Below are 22,213 nucleotides of genomic sequence, written 5' to 3'. Positions count from 1 at the left end.
CATTTGTAACTAAAACTAATCAGTATTATGGGTCACTAAAGATAATCCTCTAGCTCAAACACTCTTTTATCAAAGTTATTATATGAAAAATTAACTAGATTAATAAAGTTTGTATACAAACTTTGATGTTGGCTTGACAAAGTCTTGTCTTAATGGATGGATGGATGGATGGATATGGGATTTTGCATAACCGCAACAGAAACGATACTTGAAAATGTTTAGCAGTTGACACATATCTAGTGGTATATAATTTTTGTGATTACTGAAGCAGATGCAGTTTCCAGAGGTTTTGCAGTTTTGCAGTGCGTGGTTATGAAGTTGCAGAAATTCCATGCATGTTAAAGACCCAAGAAAAAATAATTGTGATACTCTGGCGCCCCCCCAAGTCACTGAGTCAGAGGGCCAGAGACAGGGTTTAAAAGGATAATATATAACCACATTTTTCACTTTATTTGGTGCAAAAAACTTTACTAAAATTTTAATAGACCTCAAGGAAAATAATAAAATTAGGGGAAAAATGCATGACATGACCCCTCTCAGTCCATGACATTTCACATCAAATCCTTCCAAAACCAAATTATCTCGGCTATACGGTCCACATTAATTTATTACTCTTACTGGATGTCAACAATTGTCTCATTTGTGTCAATTTTTATTTATCCTAAGGAATGTTAGAAACATCTGAGACAAGATACTTAAATAAAACATAACTGAGGACTGCATTAAGTGTCCTGAGCCGTAAAAGTGCTGATTTTTTCTCTCTCTCCCAAGCATGAATGCTTGCCAGGCAATGGTGACAGTAAAAGAATGATCGTTTAATATTGAAATAGTGTAACATAAAATGGGCCACGCTTTCCAAGATGTTTGTTCATAATATTGTGCATTATAAATATGAATTTAAGGATGAGATAATGAAGCTATCGAGTTTGAGGTGCGTTATATGAAAAAAGCGACTTGTGAAGCCATCCGTGTTTATTCCCTCTCTGGAGACCCGTCACTCACAAAATAAGCGGGATAGTCTGCCAATCTCATCACTGCCACCCACTCTAGCACTGGATATGGCTCTGCCTCCTGCAGCCATTACCCACACATTAAGCTTTATACCAACAACCAACGAATGGTAATATTTCAGGCCGGATTCCGTCTCACAATCCAGATGGCAATGGGTGCAAAACAGGTGTGAGGAAAACAGCGAGGACATGCTGCCATGTGTGTTATCTCATTTACATTGATTTTCAGTCATGTCATGCTTGTTTGGGTCTTCTGCCAACTGCATCTAGGCTGAGCGGGGTGCCCGAAGGCCCCTCCAAGCTCTCCTTCCCCAGTGACGGACAGGTGGCATGGTCTCTGCCAGGCCTCGTCAGGGCCCTATTGGCCAGATCAGTTGGAGGGGTCGATGCAATGCTGCTCTGAAACGATCAATTGCTGTCACTGGCTGTTACGTCCTTCTCACACGAGTGAAAGACTCAAAGGTTTGTGTGCTATATTGTGTATATTAGTGTATCAGTATCTTAATACGTTATAAAGGATAATTAAAACACTTTGTTGTATATTTGCTGACTAGCAAAACATTTTTATTTTCCTGTTTTAGCTACTGCACCCAAACTTCATATCAAACGTTATATCATACTTTTTTATTATTAATTAAAGCTGAAGTATATAACTTTTTCTGTGTTAGAATACTTTATTCCATCTGAGCTAATATGTGCAGAGACAACAATAAGTAAGCCATTCCTAGGTTAATTTTATCGAAAACTGTAAGCACTGTCTAGATGTGGCTATGAAAATTGCTCTGCGTATTCAGAAAGGTTTTTGATAACAAAGTTTATTTTTGCAATTCCGTTTGTTTGCACTAGTGGTCCACTAATGTTATTAGAAAGTTTTGTGTCAGAATGATTTAGTTTTTAGTCATTATTTAGTTTTTCCTTGATTATTTTCCAGCCTATCTCCGACCCTTAAGGCCCTGATATAATTCTAGCAAAATCGAAGAACTAATGAGTGCAATGTCATCTAGAACAAAATCTGGTCAATACAAATGTGTTTTTGAGTTCATAAGACAGTTCGCCAGTGCGACCAATGTCTTCTTAAGCGATCCAATCGGTTTTGGGTGAGAAAAGACCAAAATGTAACTCATTTTCCACCATAAATCTTGACATCTGCGGTCTCCTTGGCGATTATGATTTTCAGCTCAATTACACTTCTTAGCGCCATGTGGAGCTCTGCTCATGCTTCTAGCACTAGGAAGTCTAATCATGATTGTGCCTACAGACTTTGATGACAAGATGTACAGTAAAAAATTAGTTACATTTTGGTATGTTCTGAACTGAAACCGATTTGATCACTTCAGAAAACATGGGTTAAACTACTGGAGTCTTATGGATAACTTTTATGCTGCTTTATGTGCTTTTTGGAGCTTCAAAGTTTTGGTCACCATTCACTTGTATTGTATGGACCTACAGAGTTGAGATATTGTTTTAGGGGACAGCACAGAAAACTGAGGGTTTCAGACAGAGGGCCAGAGACAGGGTGGAAAAAGGTAATTTAATACTATATTATGACTAATTTAAGTAACATTATAAGTGAACCTCAAGGAAAACATGACATGACCCCTTTATGTTTTACCATGTATGACCAACGTTTCAGCAGGGCTGTACCATGTAAAAAGTCTAGTCCCTGCTGGATTGAGGTGGTTTCAGTGGTTTTTGAAACATTTTAGATGGTTTGTTGCTGACTGAGACTGGACTACCAGCTTTAACCAGCATGGCCAAAATTGTCTACCTGCTCAAAAACATCTGGTAGTCCAGCTATCTACACCAGCTTGGACCAACTAAAACCATGTTAAACCAGCTACCACCTTAAGGCTTAGATTTTCCAATGTGTATTCCAATTTGAGATGTTTCTAGAAACATGCTTTAGATAGATAAATGTAAATCTACCTCACCTGTATGGACACATCACTGTATGATCCTCCAATCACCCCAGAGATGGCCAGAGGCAACTCGTCTGGCACAGGATTTGACCCATCTGGACAGATGAACCCCGGCTGATGCACTTTAGTGAGAGAAGCTCTCACAAATTCCAGCGACTGCTCAAGCGCATATGTGTCTTTAGAGCAAGTGTCCAGTATATGGGCTCCCAGCTTCAAGCCGGGCAGGATGCGGTTGTCCTGGTTAATCTCATCCAGTGCCAGCAACATGGCCTCCAGCCTCTGGATCCCACGTTCTTCGTTTATCTTTCCACAGTCCTCCATCCCTTCACCCTTCTCGTGCACTGGAAACAGCCCTCCAATCACCAGATCTCCATCTATGATGATCTCCCGCTTTGAGCCGGCCAGGGTTGGGGTGTACCTAGGGCTTGTTTGGGCCAAGGGGATTAACAGAATCAGGAACCAAACTGACGTAGAGGCCAGGGCGAGAGGCCCTGCCAGAACTCCAGCCATGTCAGGGTTTATGAGAGTTGAAGAGCCCTTGTAGCTACCCTGTGTGGTTTACTTGGTAGAAATATTTGCTGCTGGTTGTGGACACATCTCGGTATCTTCTCTGCACCTGAAAAATAGATGTGAATACCGCTGACTCTTACATTGATTTTAGAGCTCAGCACAAAACAAAATAGAAAAAAACTTTGTTTTCAATGATTAATACATCTGATAATAGCCTGGACTAGACATACAAAGCACCGAGTCACATATTACATAATAAATTTAACTTGCAAAAGGCCTTGTGGTTGCATTGAGGAGGTGGGCAGGTCTAGATACAGTATAGCAATTCAGCCTGACTGAACTCTACATCTGAGAGGTGAGGCCATATTTTCTAGCTTCATTAATTCTGATACATCAATAACTCTCCATGACTGACTATATAATGTTCTCGAGGTGTCAAAGGTAATGGATATCATCTATTGGCTTACGAAAAATTACAACCTAAGGTAAAAGAAAAACGAAGGTGAAACGTCAAATAAATGTAGCTGATAGAGGAGTCTTTCTCAACTATATATCGCACAGGCTGGAAAAGCTTTCATCTCAATTGAGTAATTCCAGACTATCTCCTCCTCTTGTCAAGAACACAGTTGGTGTGATATTTATGTGAACATTATTATATAAGCTTTCATACATTACACATCCTTACATTCTTTAGATGATATACAGTATGTGCTTTAAGAGCATTTTATACACTGGTGGGCCCACTTCTCTTTTACTTTTCTCATGGCAGTTTTATTTATATTTTCAATTAATTATATCTTTAGAAATTACTGGATGTAACTGGTTCTGTGAGGGCCCAACTCTTCCGATATATCTTGAATTACCTGTCTCTCCTGGGATTACACTCACTGAGCACATTATTAGGTACACCTGTACACCTACTTATTCATGCAATTATCTAATCAGCCAATAGTGTGGCACAAGTTCAGTGTGTAAAATCATGCAGATACGGGTCAGGATCTACAGTTAATGTTCACTTCAACTATCAGAATGGGGAAAAAATATGATCTCACCATGGCATGATTCTCGGTGCTAGACGGGCTGTTTGAATATTTCTGTAACTGATCTCCTGGGATTTTCAAGCACAACAGTCTCTAGAGTTTACTCAGAATTGTGCCAAAAACAAAAAACATCCCGTAAGTGGCAGTTCTGTGGACGGAAACATCTTGTTGATGAGAGATGTCCACAGAGAATGGCCAGACTGGTTTGAGCTGACAGAAAGGCTACAGTAACTCTGACAGAAAGGCTACGGTAACACAGATAACCACTCTGTACAATTGTAGTGAGCAGAATAGCATCTCAGAATGCACAATATGTCGAACCTTGAGGTGAATGGGCTACAACAGCAGAAGACCACGTCAAACACTTTATTAGGACCATAGGGTTCCTAATAAAGTGCTCAGTGAGTGTATATATGGTTTATTTTTCAAAAAGGAGAAGTGAAACTTGGATATGAAATTATCTTTATGTATACACTGGGGTGAGTGCAGTCCACAAGTTTCATTGTCTCTTAATTTTTTCCTAATTATTTGCAAACATCAAAATTAATAAAAAACTATATGTTTACATTATCTGAAGAAAATATGTGAGTGGTGCTTGACTGTATAAAACTCAACCTGGTCTCATAGAATCACAATACTATACCTACATTTTTGCTAAAAATAATTTTACATGGCTCATTGAATGTACTGCAGCAATTTCCTGGAGAAATAAACACTAGAGGTGCTACGACAACAACTTTTATTCACTTTATGCACTTCACTTATGCAGTTGCAACGCAAAGTACCGGGGTATGAGTCCAGAAGACATTGCGAGTTGAAATGTGAACCGAAAGTTTTATAGAAGCACCACAAAATGACGTGGTTGCTTTAGTTTTATGCTTTTGAGTTTTTCATCTCATATTTGCTTTTATGACACAATTGGTTAGGTTTAGGTTTAAGGCTTAGGCTAGAGAGGTCAGTTTTGTTGATTTAAAACTCGACACAGCATTAATGTTAAAAAACCTAATCTGTTTGGGAGATTATTTAAATCGCTTTTAGCCACACATAGGACAATTAACCTCAGAACTGCCGAGATACATGTAATGAACTACATAATGTCATTTTGCAAAACAATTGCCACAGTCGCATAATTTTCATGAGATCAGGCTAACAAAACTCATTGCCATGATGCTAGGGTGCTGTGGGTCGTTGTCAGAGCATAGCTATGCAATTACTGAAGTGTTCCCCAGTGTATTTTATCACATTGCTATGTTGTTCTGGGTGGTTGCTAGGGCATTGCTAGGTAGTTGCTATTGTGTTCTGGGGAGTTGCTAGGTTGTTGTTTACTAGCCTAAGTCAAAAGAGCCCTCCCAAAGTCTATATTATATTCTGGTCCCTATACACTCACTGAGCACTTTATTAGGAACACTATGGTCCTAATAAATTGCCCGGCGTTGTGCACATTGTTGTGCATGAAAATCCCAGGAGATCAGCAGTAAAAAAATGAATCAACCCAGCCTGTCTGGCACCAACAATCATGCCACGGTCGATTGCATTTTTTCCCCATTCTGACATTTGTTGTGAACATTACCTGAAGCTCCTGACCCATATCTGCATGATTTTATGCACTGCACTGCTGCCATACCATTGGCTGATTAGATAATCACATGAATAAGTAGGTGTACAGGTGTTCCTAATAAAGTGCTCAGTGAGTGTACATAGCTCGGGTCCATCCTTCAATGTAACTATATGGAATGTTCTTACCCATTGAATCTCCATTTATTATTATCACTTAAAAAGTGAAAGCCACACAGTTAAGGTTTCATTTGTGTCTGCAGTGCAAATAAGGGACAGGTTACATGCCAAATTGTAATACTTTGGATGAGGAGTAAAATTATGAGCAATAGTAACAGTGATGCTTGCGCCACTAATTATAAAATCTAACATACTGTATGCTTTCCCTGAAGTGGTGTGAATTTTTCCCTCTAAGCTTATCATTTTTACTGTTTGGCTATATTATAATTTTTTTTCTGTAAATGACTAGTCACCTAGCCTGTTTATCATCTTCTAAATGTAAGTACCATATAGCGACAATATTAAGGTATATATTGCACTGGCAAAACGCAGGGTCATTAATGATATACAGTATAAGTGAAAAATGTTAACATGTTATTGCCTTAGATATTCTGATGAATGAGATCATTTTAATTTTAGAATGTAATCTTCTCTTTAGACACCTAAAACAGATGCCTCTGAGCACTGGGAAGCTTCACCTCTAACTTTTCAAAAATGCCATATGCGATTTAATTTTAGATAAAGCACTTCTGTACCTTGTGTTTCCCCTCCTGTACCCTCCCCTGCTGGCATAATGAGGCAACATCTTCACGTTTATTAGGGTTCTCTTCCTTAACTTCCGTTACCATGGAAACAAGAAAAAGTCGGTGGATTGGGGTGGCAAGGCAATGTGATAAATATGTATACATACATGCATTACAATTAATGCAAGATCTGTTATCATATGCGGGTTAAAATAAATTAGAGGATTATAACAAGTCGACAAACATCGTGACTTGATGAAACATGGGTAAAATTAAATCTTTCAAATCCTGACCACAATCTTCCTAAGAGTCAAGGTCAGAGACATTGAAACTGAGAAAAAGAGAACATGTGATCACATTAATGATCTTAAAGATCTATTATAGCCGTTTTTTCACCATCGGGCCGAACGGTTCTCGTTGCAAAAATTGTGCCGTTCCGTGCTGATCCGGGCCAGTTGGCATGGTTACAGTTTCTTTGACATTGAGGTGCTTGAATGTACGTAACAAATTCGTCAGTTGGCGATGGCAGGAGAGGTACATTGGAGCAAGTGTGCTATGGAGGATGATCGCATATTCTACTGGGTTTTTTTTTTCTCTGCTAAGCACAGGAAAGACATGTCCCATGTCGCAAAAAGGAAAGCAAAGAGAATCATTTGCTGAGGGGTTGTGCATGTCACCAGACACAAACACACAGAAATTTAAAAGTGCCCAGACTAGCTAAAAAGGACATTCATTGACAAAATATTATACAACTCATATAATGATATATTACTAGCTAGCGTAATCTACCTCCCTGATGAAAAAGGGGTGTAGAAAAATAGTTAAACCATCATCATAAAATAATGAAGATACACCAAACATATGCTATTTTTTATTTAATTTTATTAACCTCACATTAGCAAACTTTGCCAGCTACCTAAAAACAAATGAGTTACCTTGATGTTGGCAAATTGACAATTGTGAATTGCCACGCATACTAAAGCCATTCCACCAGCACAGTTGAGCACAGTTAAGCACGGTTAGCTAACCGGACTGAGAACGGTTTGTAATCGTGCTGTGCCGACCCATGCTCAAGTGGAAATGCTACTGAAACCGTTCCACACCGTGCTCAGAACCATTCACTGTAAATAAATTCAGTAAAATTTATGGTAAAGTACCAGCAGCTGTGGTTGCCAGAAATTTACCGTAAAAAAATATGGTGACCATGTTTCAGGCTTTAAGGGATGTCATTTTGATGCCTGTATATTTTATGGTTCACTACCGTTTATGTAATTAAATTATATAAACTTAATATGCTAATCTTCTGGAACTATAAAAATCAGATTTTCAATTTAAAATGTATTTTTAATCACCGTAGTAACTAAAAAAGTCCACATGATGATTTAAAGTTCATCACGAGTGGCCCATCCAGGAGCAATAATTAATACACATGTAGAGGCAGTGCACACAGTTTTACTCACACAAACACAAAACACCATCGGGGTAAGACATGTAACACTAAATAATGCAATAAACATTAACTAAACTACATCAAATATAACACAAAACACCCCAATTTACATAACATATTATAAATAACTATTCCCATACAATATAATGAAATGTGATGGGTCACTCAGGGACTTTTGTGAACACCCGATTATTGTTTTTCGCCGTAATTTTAACTAAAGTTTACCGTAAAAAGTACATGTATTCTCTTGTTAAATATAATATTAATTTTTACCGTTAATTATACAGTAAAATTAAACTTTTTACATCTAAATGTTTTTTAAAATAATATTTTACCATTGTTTTACCGTATATTTTAAGGTAACTACCCTTTAACCAACTGACGTTTTTTACTGAACATTTTTACATTCTTTTACCGTTAGAATTATGGATTTTTTTTTACAGTCTTTATGTAAAAGCTGCTAATTTCTACTTGATCTAACTCTTAAAAAGTACTTTTGTTGGTGCCTAATTTGGTCAGGTTGATTTAGTTATGTTGAATAATTTTTTTACATAAATAAAACCAGTTAATTTAGATGTTACCACATGAAGTAAATTTTTTAGGTTACCTGACAAAATATTTTTAAAGTGTACCACACCACTAGACATGTGATATATTCACTTTTCAAAAATACATGCCTTTGATTGACAAAAAGGTCATTTTTTATTACACTGATCATTAACACATTTTACAAGTTGTTTCATCCTTAAGTCTAATATCTTAAAGGAATAGTTCACCCAAAACTGAAAAATCTCTCATCATTTACTCACCCTCATGCCATCCCAGATGTGCATGACTTTCTTTTGCAGAACACAAACAAAGAGTTTTAAAAGTATATTTCAGCTCTGTAGGTCCATACAAAGTGAATGGTGACCAAAACTTTAAAACTCCAAAATGCACATAAAGGCTGTATAAAAGTAATCCATAAGACTCCAGTGATTTAATCCATACCTTCTGAAATTATCCAATCAGTTTTGGGTTAGAATAGACCAAAATGTAACTCAATTTTTACTATAAACCTTGACATTAGTAGCCTCCTTGGTGATCATGATTTCAAGCTCGATTACACTTCCTACCACCATCTAGCACTCTGTGCAAGCGTCAAGTGCTAGGAAGTGTATTTGAGCTTGAAATCATGATTGTGCCTGAAGAGCAATTGCAAGATGTACTGTAAAAAAGGAGTTATGTTTTGGTTTGTTCTCACCCAAAATCTATTAGATTGCTTAAGAAGACATAAATGAAAACACTACTCAAATGCTGCTTTTAAGTTTTTTTTTTCTTTTTTTTTTTTTTTCAAAGTTTTGTTCACTATTCACTTGCATTGTATGGACCTAGAGCTGAGCTATTCTTCAAAGAAATCTTCGTTTGTATTCTGTAGAAGAAAGAAAATCATACACATCTAGGATGGCATGAAAGTGAATAAATTATGAGAGAACTTTCATTTTTGGGTGAACTATTCCTTTAATATGGCTAGGTGTTATTAGGTCTTAATGTGTCTCAAATTGGAGCTCAATTGCGCCATCAGCATCTGGAGCCATTGACCAAAATTACAAAAACATTTAAATGACATTAAAAACTAATTATAGCTTTTCCCTATCCTCTGGAACAGATGGAACCAATGGGAGCCCTCTGCTACCTGGACAAAGAAGACATATCAAAATAATGGACCTAACAGGCGCGAGGCCACATAAGGGCCAGAGTGGCACTAGTTCACCCAGATTGACGGCTGGTCCACCCAATCAAAACTGCAGGAATATAAGAACAGTTTGCAAATAAAAAGAAACTGCATTTTGACAAATTATTAACTGAAGAGTTGTAGAGAGGAGCCATCATTACTGCGCTCTTGAACAAGACACTTCAACCAAGGTTGCTCCAGAGGCACAGCGCATGCAATCAGTGTGCTATAAATTGCACTGGAAAAAATGCACCAGCAAAATGACAAGCAATAAAACATTTGTAGATTAAATTTATTCTGCCGGTTCAACAAACAATTTTGTAGTATAAAGAAATGTTTTGCTTCATCTTTAGGTAATCATTAGTATTGACACAGGGGAACATGGTGAATACCAAAGTTATTTGTTGTTTAACCTTGTGCGACCCCCACGTCCACATGCATGGACGTTGTATTTTGCATAATTCTAATTCATTTAAGCTGACTTAATACTGTTCACAAGACTCTAGACTGTTATTTAAGGGTTAAACTTCTGGCGCACCGAGTCACGTGACAACAACATGACGTTGATTTCTGTGAAGCACTTCTACGGGCGCCAACAAAAGTGCCTCTGGTAACAAACCTCTTTACGTTTTTTCATTGAAAACTGTTTGGATGTAAATGGTAGTGTCTCTAGTTTGTTTGATATTCTGCTTAAAAAAATAAATAAAAATTTTCGCGTGTTAGCTCTGATAAAGATGATGTCCACATACATGGATTTTGGGATATTATTTCATCAAAAGTTGAATTTCAACATTCCCACATCAGTGAGTCATTTTTACTTCATTTTAATATAAACTGTATTATTGTACAATACGGTTCTATTCATTAAGATTAGTAAATGGATTCCTATATTCATTGTGCATTATCACATTGAGAATCAATGGGTTCATACAAAAACTGAAAAAATTTGCTTTCAGAGGATTTATATGGAGTTAGGATGAAAATAAGGTGCATTTCAAACTGTTCTGAGACCAGTGCAGACAGACAACACAATGGAGGTTAAGTCATTAACTAAATAGGGAGTGTGGAGGCGAGGGCATGGTCGAGCATTCGTCTGGAGAGTAAGCGGTAAGGGTTCTCACCTGAGATGAATTGCTGGTAATTGCTTGTTTCTGTGTTCACAGTGAGAGACGGGAGAAATAAAAGGGCCTATCTTCAGAGTGTTAGAAAGAAAGCCCAACTGAGAAGCTGTTTGTGTGTTGGCCACTGCCATTGAATTGAAGCTGCACCGTTACTGCATTCTGTTCCCCCGGAAACGGGGGAACATTCCTCCGAAACCAGCTCCCTGGTCTTGGGGGTTTCCTGTGCCAGCAAACCGTCTCTCCCCTCTCTTCATCCCAGGTGAGGGAACCCGCTGCCACAGGTGTGGGTGGGAAGCTCGGGCCACTCTGCTGGAGTGGCGGGGAGCCGGGTCAGGTCCGAGATCAGTGCCCAGTAATGGAGGTGGGGGCCTTGATCCGGGTCCCCGACACTCCACAGACCACCCCAGATAGAGCAGGGACATACCAAATACCGGTGAGTGTAAAGGGGGGTACATACCAAGCTTTGATGGATTCAGGTTGTAATCAAACCTCCATTCATCAATGCTTGGTTTAAAAGGGCATTGGATACAAATAATCGGGTGAAGGTGAAGTGTGTGCAAGGGGATATTCACAATTATCCTGTAGTGACTGTCACGATAATGTTCCAGGGACAAAAGCATAATGTCGAGGCGATGGTTAGTCCTCGCCTCACCCATCCACTAATTTTGGGGACTACTTGGCCGGCTTTTCGATTATTATTGAAGGGGTTGTGTGTGGATGGGTTCTGTGAGAAAGTGAGTCATGTGGGATGTGTGAAGCGCTGGCTTGGGAGGCGTGGCCTGGGCCGTCTATGTCTGTTCCGCATCAGGCTGACGTCAGGGAAGGGGAGGTGTCATTTTCCTCTAGAGCAGTCATGAGACGAAAAAATGAAGCATGCGTTTGACCAAGTGATAGTGATTGATGGTCAACAACCTCATCGGGCCATTAGAACGGACAGCACGCGGGCATCACTGTGCATTAGTCCTGGTGGATTACGCAACACGATATCCGGAAGCAGTGTCTCTGCTCAACATCTCAGCACGTAGTGTTGCGGAGGCACTCTTCAGAATTATCTCCTAAGTGAGGATTACGAAATAAATCCTCACCGATCAGGGCACTGCTTTTATGTCATGTAAAAGATGAGTGGTGATGGCGTGGTGGGCTAAAGCACATAACTGTTAATCAGAAAATTGCTGGTTCAATCCCTGCAGCCACCACCATTGTGTCCTTGAGCAAGGCACTTAACTCCAGGTTGCTCCAGGGGGATTGTCCCTGTAATAATTGCACTGTAAGTCGCTTTGGATAAAAGCGTCTGCCAAATGCATAAATGTAAATGTCATTCGGACCACCCACAAATGGACAGCTTGGTCCAATGATTTAATCAGACCTTAAAAAATATGATTTGAAAATATAATTGTGCACGAAGATGCTCGGAATTGGGATAAGTGGCTCGAACCCCTGTTATTTGCAGTGCGAGAGGTCCCTCAAGCCTCCATGGGGTTTTCGCCATTTGAATTACTATATGGGCGTAAACCACGTGGCGTGTTAGGCGTCATGAACGAAAACTGGGAGGAGGGAACTTCACAGAGCAAAAATGAAATTCATTACGTTCTTGATCTGAGAGCAAAACTCCACACACTGGGGTGACTATCACAGGAGAATTTGCTACAGGCGCAAGAACGTCAGTACCGACTATATAACAGGGGAGCTCGGCTACGGGAGTTTGCACAGGGAGATAAAGTACTTGTATTGCCTCCCACATCGAGCTCAAAATTACTTGCGAAGTGGCAAGAGCCCTTTGAGGTCATACAGCGAGTTGGAGAAATCGACTATGAGGTAGTGCATACAGACGGGGCGGGGCACATCAGATTTACATCCTAAAACCATGGAGAGAGGCAGTCCCCGTATCCTTGGCAACGGTAGTTCCAGAGAGGGAGGAGCTTGGATCAGAGGTGAATCTAAAAGCCAATCAGTTCACCCCGGTCTCTTGTGGAGACCACCTCCGCCGTTGTAACGTACGAAGGTTGCCAGGTTGCAAATGTTTTTTCTGCCATGTTATTGCCTCTCCCCGGCTGCACTAATCTCATAGAACACCACATCGAGACAAGCTCCAGGGTAGTGGTACGTAGTAGTCCCTACCGCTTACCTGAACACAAGAAATAGGTAGTATGGGAAGAATTAAAGGCCATTATCGATATGGGGGTAACAGAAGAATCCCACAGTGATTGGGACAGCCCGGTGGTTCTGGCACCTAAGAGCGATGGTTCGGTCCAGTTCTGTGTGGATTATAGGAAAGTTAACGCGGTGTCTAAATTTTATGCGTATCCAATGCCTCGTATTGATGAACTGCTCGATCGGTTGGGCTCAGCTCGTTTTTATTAGACACTGGATTTAACAAAGGGTTATTGCCAGATTCCCTTAATGCAGATGTCCCATGAAAAAAATGGCCTTCTCCACACTGTTTGGTTTACACCAATTTGTGACCCTTCTGTTTGGTTTGTTTGGGGCACCGGCTACATTTCTGCATCTCATGGTCAGGGTCCTCAGACCGCACACTGCGTATGCTGCTGCCTATTTGGATGACATCATTATTTACAGTAATGATTTGCAGCAGCACATGCAGCATCTGGGGGCCATTCTGAGGTCACTGCAACGAGCAGGGCTCATGGCAAACCAGAAGAAGTGCGCACTTGGGCAGGTGGAGGTACAATATCTGGGGTTCTACTTGGGTCATAGGTAGAACCGCTACGATTGTGACCTGCCCGAAACCCACGACCAAAAAGGAGGTGAGACAGTTCCTGGGGCTGGTTGACTATTATCGAAGGTTTGTGCCTAATTATTCAGATGTCACCATCCGCTGACTGATATCACTAAAAAGGGAGCTCCAGACCCAGTCCAGTGGACAGAGCCATACCAACAAGCATTCACGCAGGTGAAAGCTGCACTTTGTGGCGGGCCGCTTCTGCTTTCCCCTGACTTCTCTCCCCCTTTTGTTTTGCAGACGGACACAACGGACAGGGGGCTGGGTGCTGTACTATCCCAGGTGGTGGAGGGGGAGGAGCGCCCGGTGCTATACATTAGTCGGAAGCTCTCTATGAGAAAGACTAAGTACAGCACCATAGAGGAGGTGTGCTTGGCCATCAAGTGGGTGGTCCTCACTCTCCGCTACTATTTGTTGGGACGAGCATTCACCCTCTGATTGGACCATGCACCACTCCAGTGGCTCCACCGCATGAAGGATGCCAACGCCCAGATCACCCATTGATACCTGGCACTCCAGCCATTTAAGTTTGAGGTGGTCCACAGGGCCCAGATGGCTGTCGTGGACTTCCTTTTCAGAAGGGTGGGGGGAGTCGGCAGTCCGGACGGTTTCCCGGCCTGAGTCGGGCGGTGGGGGTATGCGGAGGTGAGGGCATGGTCAAGTGTTCATCTGGAAAGAGAGTAAGCGGTAAGGGTTCTCACCTGAGATGAATTGCTGGTAATTGCTTGTTTCTGTGTTCACAGTGAGAGACGGGGGAAATTAAAGGGCCAGTCCTCAGAGTTTAAGAAAGAGAGAGTCCAGCTGAGAAGCTCTTTGTGTGTTGGCCACTGCCGTTGAATTGAAGGTGCACCATTATGCTTGGGCGAACGTGTTTTATTTTGTGTATCAAAAAAAGTGACATTCCTGAATTGGAATCGCCATCTCCCACTTCCTCATTTCAATGAAACCGTTACAGGGAGCAACGGAGCATCCTATAGCTCTCAATTCAGCTACAGTGCATCCGGAAAGTATTCACAGCGCTTCATTTTTTCCACATTTTGTTATGTTACAGTCTTATTCCAAAATGGATTAAATTAATTATTTTCCTCAAAATTCTACAAACAATACCCCATAATGACAACGTGAAAGTTTGTTTGAAATCTTTGCAAATTTATTAAAAATAAAAAACGAATAAAATCACATGTACATAAGTATTCACAGCCTTTGCTCAATACTTTGTTGAAGCACCTTTGGCACCAATTACGGCCTCAAGTCTTTTTGAGTATGATGCTACAAGCTTGGCACACCTATTTTTGGGCAGTTTCTCCCATTCTTCTTTGCAGGACCTCTCAAGCTCCATCAGGTTGGATGGGGAGTGTCGGTGCACAGCCATTTTCAGATCTCTCCAGAGATGTTCAATCGGGTTCAAGTCTGGGCTCTGGCTGGGCCACTCAAGGACATTCACAGAGTTGTCCCGTAGCCACTCTTTTGTTATCTTGGCTGTGTGCTTAGGGTCGTTGTCCTGTTGGAAGATGAACCTTCGCCCCAGTCTGAGGTCCAGAGTGCTCTGGAGCAGGTTTTCAACAAGGATGTCTCTGTATATTGCTGCATTCATCTTTCCCTCGATCCTGACTAGTCTCCCAGTTCCTGCCGCTGAAAAACATCCCCACAGCATGATGCTGCAACCACCATGTTTCACTGTAGGGATGGTATTGGCCAGGTGATGAGCAGTGCCTGGTTTCCTCCAGACATGACACTTGCCATTCAGGCCAAAGAGTTCAATCTTTGTTTATCATGGTCTGAGAGTCCTTCAGGTGCCTTTTGGCAAACTCCAGGCGGGCTGTCATGTGCCTTTCACTGAGGAGTGGCTTCCATCTGGCCACTCTACCATACAGGCCTGATTGGTGGAGTGCTGCAGAGATGGTTGTTCTTCTGGAAGGTTCTCCTCTCTTCACAGAGAAATGCTGGAGCTCTGTCAGAGTGACCATCAGGTTCTTGGTCATCTCCCTGACTAAGGCCCTTCTCCCCCGATCGCTCAGTTTGGCCAGGTAGCCAGCTCTAGGAAGAGTCCTGGTGGTTCCAAACTTCTTCCATATATGGATGATGGAGGCCACTGTGCTCATTGGGACCTTCAATGCTGCAGAAATTTTTCTGTAACCTTCCCCAGATCTGTGCCTCGATACAATCCTGTCTCGGAGGTCTACAGACAATTCCTTGGACTTCATGGCTTGGTTTGTGCTCTGACATGCACTGTTAACTGTGGGAGCTTATATAGACAGGTGTGTGCCTTTCCAAATCATGTCCAATCAACTGAATTTACCACAGGTGGGCTCCAGTCAAGTTGTAGACACGTCTCAAGGATGATCAGTGGAAACAGGATGCACCTGAGCTCAATTTTGAGTGTCATGGCAAAGGCTGTGAATACTTATGTACATGTGATTTTTTTTTTTTTTTCGTTTTTTATTTTTAATAAATTTGCAAAGATTTCAAACAAACTTTCACATTGTCATTATGGGGTATTGTTTGTAGAATTTTGAGGAAAATAATGAATTTAATCCATTTTGTAATAAGGCTGTAACATAACAAAATGTGGAAAAAGTAAAGCGCTGTGAATACTTTCCGGATGTACTGTAAGTGCATTCAATCCAAACTTCTTATTAAAAAGTTTAGTTTCAGGCTGCAGATGATGTTTGGACCACTCAAAATGTTTGGCAGACATGTGACAATGGTAATTTGTATTTAGATTAAGAATTAATAATGTATAATTATATGCATATTAATTTTAATATGGTTGGCAGTGATTGGATGATGCTGGCCATAATTTTTAATAATAATAAATTATACTAATTTCTGATTACGTCTCAAAAACATGAATAACTAACACTCCTGGAAACATAATAAAAAATTTAATTAAAAAAATCTGACTTTCTGTAGCTTGGTATTATTTAAAATTTCACAACTTAATCCCACTGTCCACATATGTGGACATCGATTTTTGGGAAAACTTTTTGCTCTAGAATTATTTTTTATTTCATTTTTTGCTTGTTTATTAGGTGCTACTAGTTACAAATCAAAAAGAAAAATGGAAAATGCACACAGTATTCACGCTCGGGTCTCAGGAGGTTAAACACCTATGCAAAGTCATTAATTTGCTTCATTACGTTCTAAAATACTTTTGACCTGTATCTCAACTTTTGAAGGTTTTGAAGAGCTGCTCTATATGATTAATGATCACATTAAGACATAAATCATATGGGGAATCTACATTTTATTCTCTATAACACACAACAAATCTAGTGCTCACATCTGATGCGAGATTAAACCTTTTCCATCAGGTTAAAGCCTGCTAATTATGATAAATGGGCTTAATTTTATTGTGTTTTTCAGCATAATCTGATTGCGCAGGGCACCACACGGTCTTATCTAGACCCATGAACCCCAGGCTACTTTGGCCATTAAAATCCATAGATAAATATCCGAGTAACCAACCCATGTAATGCTGGAATTCTGATGCCGAGCTTGCCCTTGATCTTCTCTTTTTGGCAGCATTTATTTGTATACTGAGAGACCAGCTGGGGTTTTACCAGTCTGGGCTCACCATCAATTTTAAACATGGATGCTAAGAAGTTTAACGTGATTCAATACTTGTCATGTTGTGTGACATATCTGTCATATCTGTGACATATTGTGTGTTATTAGTATCTGATAAAAATTGGTTGATTTTAAGAACATCAAAATTTACATTAAACTCTTAAATATTATTCCCATGTACATGCAATTAAAGCAGTCCTTTTTCCTTTTTATAAGACCCACTTTGGTTTCATTGATAACTTTTGGAGCTCAGCCAGACCAGTTGAATGGCTCGGTTAGGTTGCCAAGGATGAAAGCATTCACAGACATGGAGCAAATTAACTATGAGATGTTTATCTCGGCATGTCCAGTCAGCTTCCCTAGATAGGTTGCTATGGATGCTTTACACTATTCAAAATGCCAGTGAATGAACTAAACAAGGGTGTTTAGTTTTACACATTCAAAAGTTCTTATGGCTACTTGGTGGACAGGAAAATGGCACATAAATGGACGAATTGTAAAGTTTAAAAGGTGTTCAAAGAGAGGAGTCTGCTATTTTTTATTTGTATAAATACGAATATTCATGAAGACACAGTGTTGTTTTTTCTGGCTGCATGAGGGTGTGGACTTGGAGGGTGGACCGCATCTATGATGTATTCAGTGTTAGAAAATGTCGTATTCCTCAATCTTTCTCTTATAAAGAGTGTAGCACAAAAAAAAAAAAAAAGAAAGAAAGAAAGAAAGAAAGAAAGAAAAAGGCAAAATTGCATTTTTTTATAATGGTTTAAGTTCCAACGGTGTACAGGGTCATTAGAGACCTTAGGTATATAATAGTGATCAGTTTTGTTTTTTGTTTGTTTTTCTTTTGCACTTCCTTAAATTATATTTTTATGATTATTTCATGTCTATATAAGTTTATCACAGGAAATCTTTTTCTTTGTTTATTACAAGAGAAATTAGTATTATATTCAAACACAAATACTATATCATGTTGATTTTCTGTGTGACAATGGTGAATTATCAATATCACATATGCGTGTACACAAACAGTACATATTATACATGTTATTTCTGACTCAGTTTGGTGTTGTTTTTTCAGTGATTGACTTGAATTACATTTGACATTTCTATTTGATGAAGAACCAACATGGAAATAAACCATAGCAAGTGTAACACATGATCAGTATGATTTGACTATTGTCATTTGGGTGTACTATTGAAAATATGCAAGTTGTGCATCTATTTAGACTCAAAAAGTGCCTGAGAAAATACACGTGTAGATTATGTGTATCTTATGTGTAGCTCAATATGTGTTTAACAGCCAGTTGCGTCTCATGAAATTTCAGTGGGAAAGTAATGAAGATTATCTCTTTGATATATAAAATATAAAACATCAAAATATATAAAAATATATTTTATTGTATTATTTTCTAATAAAATATATGTAATAGTACTGTCTTTGTAAACAGTTTAAATGTTTGCATGATATAATAAAGATATTAGTGTGCATCACACCTCATTACACAAAAAACAAACACATCAATCCCAAAAAGAAATGCTTCAACAAGTCGGAAAAGTCTGAGAATTTGTCTGAAATGTAATGCAACAGTCACATGCCCATTCTAGACTAAATCTATCCAAAATATTACAGGTAGAACCTGGGATTATAGAGCAACATTGATACTGGAACGTAAAAAAATATTCAAAACAAGACCCGTTCCTAGATCATTTTAAAGTCAGATAAATCTAAACAACATATTATTCCATTCCTAAAGATGTGACAAAAAAAAAAAAAAAAAAAAAAAAAAGGAAAGCAAACCTAAAAAGTCTTTCTATGTATTTGCATTCGTACTTGTTGTATAAAGTGTAATAATACTGATACTACCGTGAAATCGAGACACCCTATCTAGATCAGAGAGGTGAGAGTGTCAGGTTGTCAATCATAAATATTTTGTGCTCTTATGCCAAGTGGATTTATTGGCAACAAAGGAGCAACATTTCCTTAACATTCAGTTACAAGCCTATTATGCTTGTATCCTATCACGCGACGGGTTTCTGCACAAGAAATGTCAAAGGATCCGTGCACTCGCGCGAAAGGCAATTCTCAAGCACGTTGACTTGCTGTAATTATTGTTGCATGCAATAAATCGTTCCATTTAGTAATAAATACTTCCTTATGGTATTACAGACAGTCAGTCCATCGTGCAAATGATGTTAAAAGTTTATTTTTGTTTTTATAACCAAAGGGTGCGCAATTGCATGCACCAGTGCGTCGCGCGATCAAAGGTGTGCGTGCATGTGTGTGTGCATGTTAATGCATGCTTACTTACCTGGGAAGAATTGATCAGGCAGAAATTCAACACCTTGTTCTACTTGTTAAGAGGTGCGAAGATGTCTGCTTCAAAACAGTCGGTGATAAATCAGCGTCCATTCATAATGTCCCCACAGGTGATAGTGCTCGCTCGAGACACCTCGCAGGTGTACACGCGTTGGATGTGTTTGGATCTGTCCTTGGTGCTGAAACAAAGACACCAAGAAGCACATGAGGTGATGAGGAGAAGGTGGAGGAACATATTACCTGTGCACAGCGGGATTTAGTGATGAATGCGTTCTCATTAATGGCCACTTACTCAAACACACACCCAACCCTTCTTCAGACCACCTAAAGTCCACTTTAATAGTCAGTGCGGTCCTTTCTCTTCAAAGCCAGGGTTTTGTGAGAGCCCAAAAGTTCAGTCCAAAACACCTGCTGCCATCACGAGAGATTTAATAAACTCAAACTAAATCTTTTCGCTTCGGTTCTCCCAGTCACGACTTTCCAAATCTCCCTTATTGAAACTTCTGAGTTTTTTATTGAGCAATATTGCCCAGATGTATTAAGTGGCGCCTCAGAAGAGTCCTTCGGTCAAGATTACATTTGTAATAATTGTTATTGGTTTTTAATGTGCTGAGGGTCCGAGCTTCATCCATTCGTGGGGTTTGGCTGGTACCCCCGGCTCCCAATCAGTGTACCTCTCTCTTCCCACCCCCCACCCCTCCTCCCCCTCTCTCTCTCTCTCTCTCTCTCTCTCTCTTCTGGTTTTAATGTGTGCAGATAGGTGGAGTCACAACAGTTTAATTTAAAATGATCAAGGATCCGTTTTAACCCTGGGTTAACATAATCCTGGGTTATCTTTGTGTCATGTTTTACACACTTCACCCTGGTCGGGTAAGTAATTATCTTGGTAGTCAATTTTCGGAATTTCAAACTGTACTTTTGTTAAAAAAAAAAAAAAAAAAAAAAAAAATGCATTTAAGGTTCGCATTTTGCACGATCAACATTTGTAAGTTCATGAATATTTAATGAGCTAATCATTGAGGCAGTTTATGATTGGTTATGTGTTGTTAATATATAACCAAGATGTTGTTAATCGTTTGTGTAATCGAAACTAACTAAATTAATCGATCTAAATAAACTAGTTATATTCTAAGTATATTTTACGAAGTAAAAGTATGACTAAATATGACTGAATACATTAGGTTACAGCCAGGGCCATAGCTAGTGGGGTGAAAGGTGGAAATAATTCTTGGGGCCCAAAGGTCCAGGGGGGCCGACAACAAATTCGAAACTATTATTTTAATAGGTAAGGGGCCCAGAGTAATATATTGTCAGGGGGCCCAGAATTCCTTGCTACTGCCCTTGTTACAGCAACAAAAGTAACTTGGGTCAGGTCAGGTACAAACAGCTCCTTAAGGGAGCAACTGTATACACATGCATTTTTACAGTGATTTGTTATCCAAAAAAAATCAAATCAAATTAAAAACACTAATTTAAAAATACTACTGTATTTTCCATCTTGATGACGATTCCTTTATTAAAACTGATCTGCTGTCCTTGCTGTTGAGCTGAAGTATTCACCCTGAGTGTGATCAAAGTCTTTCTAGCAAGTCAGTCCATTGGCGGCCATCTTTGGAACGCTCTTTTGGAAGTTATTTCCAATCACGAAAGTGCAGCTCCTATCTACCTGAATGGGGGAACTACGAAATATCATACACGGTTGGTCAAGATTACGATCAAAGAAAATATTTCAAATCAGCAGTAAAATGTTACGACACTGGAATCATAAATTGTGCCTCTTTACCTCAGATTACGCTAAACAAAACCACAACATTTTACCAGCTTGTACAGCTAATGCGCATGTGGGTTCTCAAGTTGATTGACAGGCGATGTCTGTATCTAAAAGGTGATTGGATCTTTTACCTGTAAGGCAGGACTTCCTTTCTACATCTATTGACCATTGGTCATTCCAATTTCTTCCATTCATTTTAATAGAAGTGGTCCGTCTCTACTAAAGACATGAATAAAAAATTTTGAAACATGAGATATTGATAATTGGAACCTTGTATTGCCAACTTCTAGAATTCAGTGGCATACCAAACAGAAAAGCTTAATCACACATTTAAAGGCATAGCAATTGGAATTATGAAGGCTGCCCACTAACTAGTTTTGAGTCTAAACTCTTATGAAAGGGCTTTTAATGATGAGGCCATTCATCAGAGTAAGGCAGCATAGAAGAAGGTGTAATTACAGAACAAAACTTAATGTACTGATCCCTCTCTGAGAGATATAAGAACATACTGTAAGTATGCATTAGTAGAAGCCAATGCATAAGATAGTGAAAGTACCAGAACACTGTGTTTAGACCCCTCAAGCACCCTCCAAATGCAGTTCTCTTGGATTCTCAACCAATTAAAGGGAAATCAGGAGGGGGTTGGTCAATGATGGAAAGACACACATTGACGGGTGCACAAAGCTTGCTTTGTCTTCCATACACACACACATCCCAAACACACATCCACACATCTCTACACAAGTAGTTTGGA

General features: G+C 39.5%; 1 protein-coding gene across 2 annotated transcripts in view; it reads right to left on the bottom strand.

The window, feature by feature from the left end:
• LOC127426123 (metabotropic glutamate receptor 2-like) overlaps nucleotides 1–20,326 on the bottom strand; it is a 48,060-nt gene extending 27,734 nt beyond the window's left edge. The window contains exons 1-3 of one of the 2 annotated variants that reach the window (XM_051672663.1): nucleotides 19,981–20,326; nucleotides 19,681–19,867; nucleotides 2,942–3,545 (exon numbers count right to left, since the gene is read on the bottom strand). In XM_051672663.1, the coding sequence (XP_051528623.1) occupies nucleotides 2,942–3,439 (498 nt within the window). In that variant the 5' untranslated portion in view covers nucleotides 3,440–3,545; nucleotides 19,681–19,867; nucleotides 19,981–20,326. Of the gene's footprint in view, nucleotides 1–2,941; nucleotides 3,546–4,491; nucleotides 4,628–19,680; nucleotides 19,868–19,980 lie in introns of those variants that run through there. The other variant, XM_051672665.1, reaches the window with a different exon arrangement.
• Nucleotides 20,327–22,213: the final 1,887 nt, after the last annotated feature.

This window comes from Myxocyprinus asiaticus, chromosome 35 (genome assembly GCF_019703515.2).
Source record: "Myxocyprinus asiaticus isolate MX2 ecotype Aquarium Trade chromosome 35, UBuf_Myxa_2, whole genome shotgun sequence".
In the NCBI taxonomy this organism is placed as follows: domain Eukaryota; kingdom Metazoa; phylum Chordata; class Actinopteri; order Cypriniformes; family Catostomidae; genus Myxocyprinus; species Myxocyprinus asiaticus.
The sequence above is the reverse complement of the archived record's forward strand: the minus strand, read 5'-3'. Positions and strand labels throughout refer to the sequence as shown.